Source organism: Dermacentor silvarum, chromosome 9 (genome assembly GCF_013339745.2).
Source record: "Dermacentor silvarum isolate Dsil-2018 chromosome 9, BIME_Dsil_1.4, whole genome shotgun sequence".
Lineage (NCBI taxonomy): Eukaryota > Metazoa > Arthropoda > Arachnida > Ixodida > Ixodidae > Dermacentor > Dermacentor silvarum.
In genome coordinates, this window is record NC_051162.1 from 22,300,022 (window position 1) to 22,315,087 (window position 15,066).

General features: G+C 46.0%; 1 protein-coding gene across 1 annotated transcript in view; it reads right to left on the reverse strand.

Annotated features, from left to right (window-relative positions):
- Nucleotides 1-1,773: 1,773 nt before the first annotated feature.
- LOC119465153 (dipeptidyl peptidase 1-like) overlaps nt 1,774-15,066 on the reverse strand; it is a 31,303-nt gene continuing 18,010 nt past the window's right edge. The window contains exons 2-3 of the mRNA XM_037725954.2: nt 11,098-11,224; nt 1,774-1,936 (exon numbers count right to left, since the gene is read on the reverse strand). Of these exons, the coding sequence (XP_037581882.1) occupies nt 1,774-1,936; nt 11,098-11,224 (290 nt within the window). The remainder of the gene's footprint in view (nt 1,937-11,097; nt 11,225-15,066) is intronic.

The following is a 15,066-nucleotide window of genomic DNA, read 5'->3' on the forward strand; positions in this document are numbered from 1 at the left end:
GCCTGTTCTTCCATGCGCTGAAGCTCTTCTTTGACTTTGTCTTGAAGGGCCACTGGAACTCTCCTGGCTGGCACGACGACTCCTACGGCTCCTGGCTTTAGCTTCATTGTATACTCCACTCCTTTCAGCTGTCCCAGTCCACTGAAAATTTCTGCGAAAGGTTGTGCTGCGGGGTATAACTCTTCGACGTGAACGTTATGCACGCGACAAAGAAACCCGAGGCGTTCCGCCACTGATCCGCTTAGAGTCACAGGCGCATTTTGTTCGACCACGAAAAACGACTCTTCGTGCTCTCTGCGGTTTGCCAACAGTCGCAGCCGAATTTTCGCTCTCGCAGTAGTCTTATGGCCGAAAAAAGCGGTCAGTGTGGCCTGGCAGGGTTGCTGGGGTTTTTTCGGCAGCTGCTTAACATCCTTGCTTGAAATGACGCAACAGTTAGCACCTGTGTCCAGTTTGCACGTGAACTTGCGGCCTTCAATATCAACTGTTACACTCCAATGATCTGCCGCGTCGACTGCACTGACAGTCAGGGCTTGTAAAAAGAAATCATCTTCTGCTTGTACCTCGCGCAGCACGTTTTTAACGCCTCTGTTTTGTCGCCGCACCGACGATCTACATGCTTGAGCAAAGTGATTACGCCCACCACACTTCTTGCATGTTTTTCCTTCAGCCGGGCATGTTTCGCCACGGTGAGTGGTATAGCCACAATGACTACACCGTTTCCTTTCTGTGGTGATTGCTTCAATTACTGCGGCACGTGCTGCTTCTGTACCTTCACTGATTTCTTTAAATTGCTCTTTCCCCAGTTCTTGGCCCCGGCAGATTTCAATGGTCTTACTGTATGACGGGTTCTCGGAAATAAGCCTTTCCTGCAAGCTTTTGTTTCGCAGTCCCAGAATGATTCGGCCACGGAGCAAACGGTCTTCCAGGTCCCCGAACTCGCAGTTCTTTGCTAAAAGCCTGAGGTCTGCTAGCCAGTCATTGAAACACTCCCCTTGCTTTTGGTCTCTTGATCCGAAACGAAATTCATTGAACGTCAGATTTGTCACTGGCTTGTAAAATTCTTCAAACTTCTGAAGCAAAATGGCGACGTTGTTCCTATCCGCTTCATTTTCGAATTTGAAGGTGCTGTAAGCTTTCCTGCCCTCTTCTCCAACTGTACAAGTAACGTTGCTGCTTGGACTTCTTTGGGCTGCTTACATAACTGGGTAGCCGTGGCGAACAATGTGAACTCACATTTCCAAGTTTTCCATCCAAGCCATGCGTCTGCTGACGGGTCCAGTGGTTTCGGCGGGGGAAGCAGCGTTGACGGGGCCGACATGGCGATACTGAACCGCTGCCACCATGTGTGCGAGTTGGGGTCAGGCAATGAACAACTTTATTGTAAGAAAGAACATGGTTATATATACAAAGTAGTGCCGCAATGGGTCATGCGCAGTGCATGCATATAAGCGTGACGTTGCACTTATTCAGATTTGCTACACTGTTCATATTCATTGACAGCGTTAAGTGTTTCTTGACACAGTTTTGCGATTTCAGTTTGTTTGTCATGCGACGAAGAGCAGCCGTTGCTACCTAAAGGTGGTAACCATTCTTTAAAAATCAAGTCATTAATTCAGAAAATCTCATACAAGAAGATGCGCGAAGAGCGTTCATTCGACTAGCAAGCTATCGGCGAATACGATATAGTCGTTTGACCCGATCGTCGTCCCTTCCTGTGCCATCGCATGCCTCTCTGCTCAAAGTCGTATTCTCTCAGTTGAACTGCAGTACTTACCTGAGTGGCTCAGCCTGCAGCGGCTTTCCCTGCTGGACGCTCCCGTCCCGACGTCCTTCGAAGCAGGCCCAGTTGTGACCGAGAATGTCGTGCGCCCATCCCGCCTTGGTGCTGCTGCAGAAGCTCTCGCTCCGGCTGTAGTTGGAGAAGGCGAAGTACCTGCAGCGAAGGTTTGAACGACGTTTCGAGTCCGCCCACTAGGAGAGGCACCTCATCGCGCATGCATTTCTCGGCTTTTCAAAATTCAGATATCAATTTAAATTTTACTTCATTTCAGTTATTTTCATTTATTTTCCCATTAAGGGCTCCAAGGCATCTCATAAGGGACGGTAGGGGGCTCAATTTCATGTGAAAGTATTAACTGCGAATACATGTTCAAGGACATAAAAAGTCAAGTATTATGAGGCGCTTACAAGTATAAATAATAAAGACTATGGATAAAGAATGTATATCATAAATACAGAAGCATTATTAAGAACAAGGAAGCGGATCTTCGTGGGCAAGTAATATACAGAAAAGGACAAGCTTAGGAAAGACTTAAAGAAAGGAAAAAAGAAAGCAAGGTTAGCAGAATAAGTAATGAGGATGTGGTTAAACGTAAGCGAACAGAAATATGTTCAATATTCTTATAAGTTCAAATACACTAAAGTTTTCAAATCGAAATTTATTGCGTTGCACAAAGAAAAAGCTGAAAACAGGCAGAGTTAAAATGTGTCTAGGTTTCTAGCTCGTAAATGTACATTTACATACTTATTTCGTTCATGCGCTATATATTTACATGTCTACATTTAATTTACTAATATTTTAATTTGTGTGCGCGGCAATGTTGCTCTCTTGGTCATAGTTCGTATGTTTTATAGCTGCTTGTTGAATGTATACCAACTTGGCTGGTATGGGTTGTGTCCCTTAGACAAGTGTTGAGTGCGAAATGAAAATTAATTATATAGATGTAAATTATATTTCGTGATAATAATAAACTGCAAACTTTCGGGTTCCATTTAGAATAGGAACCCGAAACGTGTTGGAGTTTCAAGGACCTAGTGCTGACGTGGTTGAGTCCGAGTCGCAAACAGCGCATAGTGTTCGCGTCGAGCACGGTTCAAGTATAGGAGGCGAGCACGAATATGCTTCAAAAGCTTTGCGTCAAGAAACACTTAGCAGTAGTAATGGAAGTAACGGCACTCGGCTTACACCACATCCTACCAGATTCTATCGAAACGTTCGTAAGCGATGAATGTGCTGTCGCTTTTTCTGACCTGAGTTAAATGAGATAAGATTCAGCGATAAATTACCATTGTTTTTGCGTTAACTACAAAGAAATTGATCAGTGAAATGGCGCAGGAAACAGAGAAGGAACGCGCAGCGAGCCCTGTTCCTTCTTTTCTGCCCATTGCGGTTTGCGCTTGTCAATTTCATTGATAATGTATAACAACTTATCTTAATAGCGATTGATATCGCCTGTGTATTATGAAAGCTCTGTAGGCTTAAACAGGGAGTTCGCAGGCACTGGAACTAGAACACTTAAGGGACGTGTACAAAAAAGGAAGAAAGACAAGGAGAGCAATTGACTCGTGTACGTGGACATTTCTAAAATATTGTGATCTCCGAAAGGGCTCAGCTTCGTTTGAATATTACGAGTGCTTAGTACGACTGATAGCCGACAGCTCAGACAATACGACATGTGCAGTCTCCTGAGTACGTCTAAAAATGAAGGCTGATAACACTCGGTAAGGCCACTGTGCTCACGACATGGTTTGCTCGAAGTACAATGATAACAGCTAGGCCTCTTTTTATCTGGCATTGACGGCTATACGTCGCGTGGACTTTCTTCTTGGAAGAAGTGGGCACTTGGCGTATATCCCCGAGCTCGCCTATTTTGAGAATCCTCGCTATGAAGGCAGATATTGTGACATAGGAGCGACATCCGAACACGTAGGCAGACAACAAAGAAGTCAAAGACAGAAGTTAGTGGTGAAATTGTGCTTGCATAAGGAAGCAATTGTTGAGAGCGATAACGGCGGTAACGACAGCGTTGTCGGATGATCAATGGACGGCCCGGTTAACAATCAGCCCTCTTTACCTTGGGTCATGTGTTTGCATGTCATGCAGTGGTCATCCGGACATATCGATAATGTATACTTGCTGCGCGAGCTTCGCATGTGAGGCTTCCTTAGTGAATCAAATTTAGACGCACTAGGTGAAACAATTCAAGAAACGGCTGACAACGAAGAGCGTCGACTTTAAAAAAATTTTTGACGTTAATTTCAGGTCTTGAAATGTCCTGATGTCAATGAATGTGTTAAATGATGTTTTGGGATGCGTTTAACATCTTTATACACTGTTTCCTGCGCAGAATAGATTTCAATCGGCGTCCCTTTTATAAGACGTTTTTTCGCGGTTACATAGATTCCCACTCAGCACTACGAGCGTCATTCTACGTCCTGTATAAGGAGTTTCACCTGAACAATGCCTCGATGCCCAGTGTTGTTCTTACCACTTCACCCACATTCTGATAATCTAGTAGGGCGCCGCCTACCCAACAGCTCCCAGCTGCCAAGCGAAACTCGGAAAAGTAGGCAGACAATGCTTCGCTTTGTTAGACAGAACACTATACGCTCGGACACCTTCTGAGAGAGCCAACGACATTGCTGTAGTCGCGCAGAGATGCTGGAGGCGTTCCACTCAAAACAGTAAATATCCCCGACAGTTACGCGGACTCATCCTATCGCCTCTTTTGCAAATGTCACGTGCCCAATGTTCACTTGTACTTTTTTCTACTTTTGCTGCACTAGCTACAGCTAACACACCAGCCCTTTCGCATCCAGTGCCTCTTTGTGTAATGTCATCTTTTTAACGCGACAGGATTAAGGGCTCCGTGTCGCAGAAAATATGGTGTTGGCGTCGGCGTCCGGTGTCCAGCGGCTTTCCCCGTCAGAGATAATCATCCCGTATATATTTAGTATATGGATATGCCACGCCGTGCTAAATGGCATGCGGTATATGCGCATTATATTGCCACACCATTCTATCACTAAAGCTGGTCGTACCTTATCTTACATTCTTGACAAAGTTATTCCTCGGAGATATCATCAGCATCAGTCTATATTTATGCCCACTCCAGGACGAAGGCTTCTTCCTGCGATCTCCTATTACCCCTGTCTTGCGCCAGCTGATGCCAAAACTTGCGCCTGCAAATTTCCTAACTTCATCACCCCACCTAGTTTTCTGCCGTCCTCGACTGCGCTTTCCTTCTCTTGGTATCCGTTCTCTAACTCTAATGGTCCACCAGTTATTCATCCTACGCATTACATGGCCTGCCCGGCTCCATTTTTTTCGCTTAATGTCAACTAGAATATCGGCAATTCCCGTTTGTTCTCTGATCCACACCGCTCTCTTCCGGTCTCTTAATGTTAGTGAATTATTTAAAGCGCCAAACAGACGACACAAGAGGAGACATGGACGAACGCTTACTAACAACTGATATTTTATTGAAAGAAACACACAATATATAGGCATATCTGGCGGCGTAACTCACACGTTGTCGAAACCCAATTTTATTCTTCTGTAAATTTATTTCTCATGATCAGGGTCCCCTGTCACTACTTGACCTAAATAAACGTACTCCTTTACAGACTCTAGAGGCTGAATGGCGATCCTGAATTCTTGTTCCCTTGCAGTGTATTGAACACTATGTTTGTTTTCTGCATATTAATATTCTTCAACCCCACTCTTACACTTTCTCGGTTAAGGTCATCAATCATTTGCTGCAATTCGTCCCATTTGTTAATGAATAGGACAATGTCATCTGCAAACCGAAAGTTGCTGAGATATTCGCCGTTGATCCTCACTCCTAAGCCTTCCCTGTCCAAGAGCTTGAATACTTCTTCTAAGCATGCAGTGAATAGCAATGGAGAGATAGTGTCTCCTTGCCTGACCTTTTTTTTTATAGGTAACTTTCTACTTTTCTTGCGGAGTACCAAGGCCGCTGCGTAATCCTTGTAGATATTTGCCAAGCTATTCACGTATGCCTCCTTCATTCCTTGATTACGCAATGCCTTAACTGCTGGTATCTCTAGTGAATCAAATGTTTTTTCATAATCTATGAAAGCCATATAAAGATGTTGATTGTACTCCTCTCCCTCCCTGTCATCTTTGTGTTCCATTTTCCTATCCGCGGTGTACGGTAGCGAACCGGACGTTTTTCTGGTTAACCTCCCTTCCTTCTGCCTGTCTCTTGCTTCCTTCCTTGATTGTACTCCGCAGATTTCTCTATTACCTGATTGACGACATCGATATAATCCATCTTAGAATATCCCTTCCTGAAGCCACCCTGTTCTCTTGGTTGGCTGAAGTCAAGTGTTACCCTGACTCTATTGGAGATGATCTTGGTAAATATTTTATACAGTACTGAAAGCAAGACAATGGGTCTATAATTCTTCAATTCTTTAACATCTCTCTTCTTAGGGACGAGTATAATGTTGGCGTTCTTCCAGCTTGCTGGTAAACTTGAAGTCGTGAGGCATTGCGTATAAAGGGCCGCAACCTTTTCCAGCATAATATCTCCTCCATCTTTGATTAAATCGACTGTTATTCCATCTTCTCCAGCAGATTTTCCCTTGGTCATGTCTTCCAAGGCCCTTCTAACTTCATCGCTATTTATAGAAGAAGCCTCTGTATCCTGTTCATTACTACTTCGAATGAATGTAGCTTGGCTGTTCTGGGAACCATACAGGTCGGTATAAAATTCTTCCGCTGCTTTTACTATGTCATCGAAATTGGTGCTGATAGTACCCTGCTTATCTTTCAGTGCATACATTTGGCTTGTCCTATGCCAAGTTTTCTTCTCACTGATTTCATACTGCGTCCATATTCTGCTGCTTCCTCAATCTTTTCCACGTTATATTTTCGGATATCGCTTACTTTCTTCTTGTTGATTAGTTTCGACAGTTCAGCGACGGCTCCGCTGTAGCTCAATGGCAAAAGCATCGCACGCGTAATGCGAATACGTGGGATCGTTCCTCACCTGCAGACAGTTGTTTTTTCATCCATTTTCATTTCCAATAATTTAAAATTTTTAATTCAATTAGTAAGTACAAGTAATTTCCCCTATGTTGTCCTTGGTGTGATTGTTTGTTGAATTCTTATGATGTAAATAATAATAATCGTGCCCCTCGGCTTCCTTTCTTCTCGTTCATTACATAACGAGGGCTCGAATCCGGCAACATTGATGCCTTCAGGTAGCATATGCGGGTTTATTGACCAGTTGTCATCACCCAAAAATATCACGGGCTCGTGACGCCTGCGGCTGAAAGGATGTTTCACATCTACCGCCATGGTTTGTGAGTGGTGGCGCTGGCTAACACTCCCAGGGTTAGTTCTAGTTGTAAAACATAAATACCCCAGAAAGCGGATGGGAAAACGGCTCCGCGGTAGCTCAATGATAAGAGCATCGCACGTGTAATGCGAAGACGTGGGATAGTTCCCCACCTGCGGACAGTTGTTTTTGCATGCATTTTCATTTCCAATAATTTAGCATTTCTTTAATTCAAGTAGTAAGTACATGTAATTTCCCTATGTTGTCATTGGTGTCATTGTTCGTTGGCTTCTTATGATATGATTCATATATATATATATATATATATATATATATACATATATTATGAGAAGAAAGCTGCGCGGTCGGCCTGAATCAATGTTTTGACCTGCTACTCGGCGTTAGGGGTATGGGTGTAGAAATACGGAATATAGAAGACATTTATTGTGAGGATGAAGATGGTGGTGAAAAACTTGCATGGTTCAAGTCTCCTGTTCAGTCCGCTGTCATGTAAAAATATGTCGAGAGCCTTCAGGCTATCAGGCTCATGGCCGGGTTCAGGATAAGCTTCCAATAAAACCTTTCCAGTCTATGGTGCAACGGCACATTTCGACAAGATGTCTGTCAGCAATTTTCTCTGTGCATCAAATCGCGGGCAGATGCACAAGAGATGTTCTGTCCTCTCAGGAATACCGCATTCGTCGCAATTGGGACTGTCCGCCCGGCCGATGAGATGGAGGTAGCGCCGGGTGAAAGCCACGCCTAGTCGTTTATTCCTCGGAATTTCGAGAATCACGGTCTACAAACTAATGTCATGAAACAAAACACCGACAACGCATGCCTTTAATTTTAAATCGTCTCAGACTCAAAGATTAAACGTGCGAAACAATGACCGAAACCTCAAAGTGTTATTTTTTTTTGGCGCGGCTGTTCACTACCTCCGGGATCGGCCCACGCAAGAGGCCGCGTTTCTACCAGAAATCTCGACTTAGTACATAGCGTTCGCCGCCAGCGTTCCCCGGTAAACATTACGGTCACATAAGCTGCAGTTGCCGGGAAGCGTGTGAAGCAGTCATGGATCTTTGAATGCTGTCGCGTTCCCTTTTTAAAGGCGAAGCTGAAGCGTCATCCAGAGAGAGAGAGAGAGAGAGCAACTTTATTTTAAAAAAAATAGACCCCAGTCCGGGTCCACCAAAAAGAGCGAGGCCTAATCTTCAGACAGGCCCAGAAGTCATCCAAGTTTTTGCGTTCACTTTCACACACACTTGACTACGCTCTCCTGCAGATTGTTTAAATCCCTTGTTCCGCAACCTCCGTACATGGTTTGCTCTTTCTACTCCAACGGTTTTTAGCCTGTGTTTGTCTTATCTCTAGCCGAACGGCATCTATCAGCTCCTTGTAATCCCTGAAATTTGCAGGAAGAGCTCGTGTTTTCTCGTTTCTCGCGATATATAATATTTCCTTTTCAACAATCTTTCTGTATTCTATTCGTGTTGCTTCCTCCTTTACGTAGGTATACCTCCCAAATTTCAAGGGTGGGTGTATGTTCATGATCACTGCACTAGCTACGTTTTCGTTGTTCATTTAGAGTTGTTTCGTCCAACCATCTATGAAAAAGTCCTGAAGCTAGGGCGCAGTGGGTACATAGGACTTCCCATTACCACATCTGGCGTTGTCTGTACATGACGGATGTTCTCCGTGATAACTAGTAGAAAATTCGGTTTCTTGTACAAATCAAGCTCTACAGGAGCGTTGGACACAGTACATATCTGTTTCATACCTGCCAAGTTTTGGAGCAACTAAATCCGGGAGATCGTCCGACCCGGTGGGAGGATGGGTCAGTCGGTGACACAACAACCCCCAATGTCGATATTTTAAAGTACTCCCAGCCGAACTTCATTACCAGTTTATTTACACATATATAAATGATCATTTCAACATCAAGGTCTCAGTTTAGCAAGCATTTTGTTCTTGCTAATTTTGCCTTCAAAAATTATTTAAAATTTAGTTAAATTGTCTGGTCTTACGTCCCACAACCACCATCTGATTATGAGGCACGCCGTAGTGGGGAACACCAGCTTAATTTCGACCACCTGGGGTTCTTTAACGTGCATCCAATGGACGGCACACTGGCGTTTCTGCATTTCGCCCCCAATTAAATGCAGCCGCTACGGCCGAGATTTGATCGCGCGAAGTCATGCTTAGCAGCGCAATGCCAAAGCCACTAAGCTACCACGAAGGGTGTTGAGAAATTCTACAGATAATGATTGTTGTAAGAAATTCCATTTTTTTTTACATTTTGCGAGGTTGACATTTCCCAGCGTCTTGGACGAGCGGCACTGTGTCCTCGTATTTTTCACGATATTAAATTACCACTCGCACTCTGCATTGCTCTGTGGCATCAACAAATTACCCAGCGTCACTTCGGCTGAGCACTACATTCAAAATAATTGAAGATACTTCTTGCGTTAACGCTCCTTGCTTTTAAACCCATGACTGACCGTAGGCCTATGCAATATGCCAGAGGGGCTGACGCCGAGGACAACGATGGAGAGTCTAGTGTTGCTTGTGGCGAAAGGTGGCTTTCGCTCGTTAGCTTAATGAGACTAGGACCACTAGGGCTCCCAAAAACCCCGTCAGCGTAAGGAGCGGCTCTGCGGTGAACCAAATAGCGCAGGTATAGGGTTTCCCTACTTCTTTCTTAACAATATTTGCGCGATGACCTTCCAACTGGATTAGTTATTTTATTTTTATTTATTTAAATCATACTGCAAGCCGTGTGGCCTGCAGTATGATGCAAATGATGGATGTGATGATGGATTACATTGGGTTGAATTTTTTTTGCCAATGTGGCCTGACAAAGTGATGGACGCTGGAACGGGACAGAACAGAAATTTCCGGGAGATTTTCCTGTCAACCGTACAACCGCAAAAAATGTTCCAAATCCGGGAGTCTCCCGGGTAATCCGGGAGACTTGGCAGGTATTCTGTCTCGACCGGCCATGCTCGCATTCATATCTCCTGCTGACATTGTGGCGTATACCCTGTTGAAGTACACGCTGAGTTCAGGCGTTAGCACTTCACTGAGCGTAAGCGTCGGCGCGCGATGCCACAACGAACCTCATTCTCATCTTCTTCAGGCCCTTGAGCACGCTCCACCAGCAAGCTCCACCAATATCACCTGGGCCGGTTTTCTGAACTCCTTATTATCGCTTCTAATACAACCGATCAATTCTTTCTTTTCATTTGTGCTATCACTACCTGTCCTATGTAAGCTACTTCGAGCCACGTCTCTTTCGCATCTCCTGTGCCGCTAATCCATAAATCTGTGACTTCGCACCTCGTCCAATGCCTCGTCCAATGCCTACGCTTCCGCCTTTCTTCGATGCAGTCATTCTATTGTACCCTTCCTATACTAACGATTGTCATTACCATGTGACTGCTCCAGATCTCATCGAGCGGTCAAGGTTGCCGCCAAGGCGTACGCGCTAAACGCTTCGTCATTCAGCTGTGTTTAAAGTTTTAGCGATTTGTTCCGATTGCGATCCTTCTCTATACCCACGAAACAAATTGTACGGTCTCTATATTTATTTATTGTGGGACGCTTCTTGCCCCCTTGTGCTCTAATTCTTTTTCTTGCTGGTGTGATGCTTCATTCATTACTTATTCCACCTTCCAGAGTGACCTTGTATCCAGGGTAGAAAGACTACAGCTCATCCCGCAAATTGACGTCCCATCGGCAGGGCTAAGCGCTCACTAAAATGCAGCTTGTCATGCACAAACGCGCCGCCTCAGTCCGCTCGGTGCACTTGCCGGTTCATGCCAACTACTGCAAGTGTTATTAGAGCTCACAGTGTGCCGCATGGTAGCGGAGCGGCCAAGTCGCAATCAAGTGTAGGTCTTGAATTTGTGGATATGAGGTCCCCACAGTTTAGCACCAGCGCGGAGCAGGAAAGGATATAATGCTCGCTTTGCAGGTGCACACAGTTATATACGTGCTCTCGTACCTCCTGAAGTTCATCACAACTTCGAATCCCTGGTTATATATCAGGGTCCAGGTCCCTCGGTTTCCACGTTCGTCAGTGGCCAAGTTCGGGAACTCCAGAAACAACCGTGTCTTGGTGGCACCTCTTCCTGCAATAAAGACGAGGAAAAATAGCATCGCTCTTTTAAGAAAAATATGGAGATACAACACACCTGTTGGAATCTATGCGAAAGTAAGCTTTCATAGAGCGGTTTATCAAATGCTATAAAACTAAACATGATACGTAAGAAAAGAAGATGCCTGCCGCGTGAGCCGAGAAGACCACTCCCACCAGGGTGAGCTGCGAGCGTTAGCCGCAGCTCACCCTGGTGGATTGGAAGAAGGCGTACGAGTGATTCCTCCAATCGCTCACCCTGGCGATTGGAGGAAGGCGAGGAAGCCGTACGAGTGTCTTAATCGTCAATCTGTGTGAGGCCAATGCCTCCTTTAGAAGATGCCTGCCGCGTGAGCCGAGAAGCTGGTTCCAGCCCCTCTCTTCTTTCCTCCAATCCACCAGGGGGAGCTGCGAGCGCTAGCCGCGGCGGCCGCTCAGCACCTAAATCGCGTGGTGCTGCTTGCGAGATTTTAGCTGCGTCTGTTGCGATCCTGGAGGCATGACCCGCGGCCTCTCGTCAAGCCATTGGCAGAAACACTACAGCCCATCCCGCAAGTCGACGTGCGCGCCTGCCTCATAATCGTCACTTCCTCCGCAACAGGACCTATAGGGTAGGCAGCGAGCGACGTCTCTCCGCGACTAACCTGAACCACGGGAACCTCCACTCCAATGGGAAAACGAAAGACGCGGCAGGCATCTAGTAAAGGAGGTATTGTCGAGGCGTAACCTCATTCAATTTTCATCTTTATGCACCGCACAAGTCATAACTTTAATGTTATGTGATGTTCATGTTTATGCTCTACGCCATTCAGAAGCTATGCCGGAATGCGAACAGCAGGTGATGAGAATACACACGGTGAGATGTTGACGCAATAATGCGACGGGGACGAAGACGATGTTTGGTGTTTGTCGGCAGAAGAATGGCGGGATGCGTATGCATAGAGAAGTACGAAGTGGCAGTCAGTGGAAAGGTTGACTGTTATCCGCCCATTTCATTCCCTGCGTCTTTGGCCTATTGTGCACTAGCTCGCGCACTGCTCTCGCACATGTCACCTGACGCGACACACGCACCAGTCATTTCCATCGCGTTCCGTCACTTCTGTCACTGGCCGTGCATTCCAGTCAACGCCGCACAACTCTTGCGCTACATGGCGGCCTACAAATGATCTTCATTCTAAGAGTTTCGAGGGATCTAAACATGGTGACCAGTGGGTCATTATCAAAATGTCCGTCACATTCATCAATACATTTACGCGTGGCCCACCAATGACATCAAACTACGCAGGCGCACTTAAATGCACGAAAAGCTACGATCGGACGATGAGAAACAGCGAGTTCCGCAGCACACCAGGCACGATACTGATAAGCAGGTTGCACTACGTTATACAGGTTAGTGTATACCTTCCTCTTAGTTCAATTAGCATGGGACTTGCCGGAAGCCTTACAAGCACCGTTCGGTTGTGCATCTACGCCGATGGGATCTGTATTTTGACGTCCGGTACACTGTGGCACACCCGACCTCAAATACTATTCGCTCCGCGCGCAGCTTCAGATGGCAACATTTTATTATCATCCCATTTTCGCGAGGAAGGACTGCAGATATCATGTGAAAAGTGCGAATTGACGTCGATGGTGGTATGGCGGAGGCGGTATGACGAGGACGGAATGAGGACAATTGGATAATGATGACTGTGTGATGACGATACCGTGACCACTACGGCATGGCGAGAGTGCGATGACGAAGTTAGAATGACGGCAATGGAACGACCATGACAACGGTATCACATCAAATGCATGACGATGACTACATGATGACGACGTAACTAAGACAGTGGCATGATGACGGTATGAGGACAATAGGATGTCGCCGAGGGTATGACAATGACTTTATAATGACGATGGAACGACTTCAACGGTATCACAACCACAAGAACTTACCTATAAGTGCTCGTGCATGCATGGTTATAATATATGTTAGATAAGCCCCTATGAGTGGCCCAAACTATTAGACAACTTGGTTAAATGTGTCGGCGTGAAAGGTGTGATGATGATGATGGTATGATGAAAACCACATGACGCTGAAATGATGACAGCATCACAACGACGGCAGGAGAGCGAATGCATGTCGACTGAATGACGACGACGTCGTAACGACGACAGCATTACGAGAGTCGGACGATGAAGCTGAAATGACTACAATGCGACGGCCACAATGGCATCACAATCGTCCACGAGCACAAACCTAGTTATCCAAGCGAGCGCACAGCTTGGTCCATTGAGTCGGCACGAAAGGCACGACGACGACGGCAAAAGGAGAGTCCGATGACGAACCTGTAATTTTGACGATAGAATGACCATGACAGCCCAAGCTGGTCGACAACGTGTGCCACTGTGGCGGCGTAAGAGGATAGGCAGGTGATCTTGGCAATCGCTTGCCGAGATCACCCAAGACGGTCAAAGCATGACGATGACTGTATGACCACGACGAAGTGACGACAATGGGATAACGAAGGAGTGACGTCGATAGAACGAGAAAGGCGGTATGACGACGACGCATGACGACAATGAGATGAAGATTCGGAAATGATAACGAGGGTAGAACGACGACAGCGTTACAATTACGGTGTGTGAACAGCAGGATGGCGACGGGTGAATGACGACGGCATCACGACGATGGTATGGCAGTATGACGGTATAAATGCGATGTTGATAGTAAAACGAGAGCGTCACGGTGACGGTATGGTGATCATGGTAAGACAACGACTGTATTACGACGACAGCATGACAAAAGTTGGATGACGAAGTTAGAATGAAGACGCTGTAATTACCAATGGAAGGACCACGACAGCATCACGATGATGGTATTACAACGAATGCACGACGACGACAGGATGACGACAATGCACTGACGGCGATGGTAAGGCAATGGTATGAGGACAATGAGATGACGACGATGCAATGACCACGACGGCATCATGACCACGACGAGTACATACCTACCAATCTGGTAGGCAACTTGGGCCTCTGTGCTGGCGCAATAGACTAGATAGATAGGATCAAAAGGCCTGAAGTAGGCGAAGAATGCTAGTCGAAATCCGGCGGCTGCTGCTTACGGCGCGGCGGCGCACGCGCCGTACATGAAAGGGATCTGCGATGTGGACAAAGTGCGCGCCCACACAGGCCTCATCTTCAAAGCGAGCTCCCATGTGCACAAACTGCGCCGAGTGCTCGTAACTTCGTATGCGCAGCGCTTTCCACGTTTAGTACGCGTTGGAGCGAGCGACAGCACGAAGGTCAATTCGCTCGCCGCTGCAGCGCGCTTCCTCACTCCAGCGTATGGACAGCGAGTTTCCGCGGTCGTCCAGGGAGATGTGTTCATCTTTCCTTGTGCGCGTGAGACACCATGCTTGTTAGTTTGCTTAGTATGCCTGTGTTTACAAGTTTATATGGCCAATAAAAGTACTATCCTTACTTCGTATAGCTGTACACTAATTTGCTATCGCAAAACTGCAACATTTTTTATAGTGATTTTTCTAGTTGTAGACTAAACCTAATTGCGATTATTTGATTCGGAGGCCGAACCTAATACGACAATATTCAATTCGTTGTTTGAAATTTTAAAATATTAGCTGCTATGGTTACCTCTAATTACAATACAATGTGGCCACTTTTTGCTCCAGCATGGAGCTCACGACCAACTGACGTGGGAAATTGTGTAAAGAAAATTGTTGGAAGAAAAAGGCACCGAGATTTAGTTTCAGCGGTTACTCGCCACTGCGGGATTGTTGGATGGATGAAGCAGAAAAGGCTGCTCGGACATCGCATGAAGACCCCTGC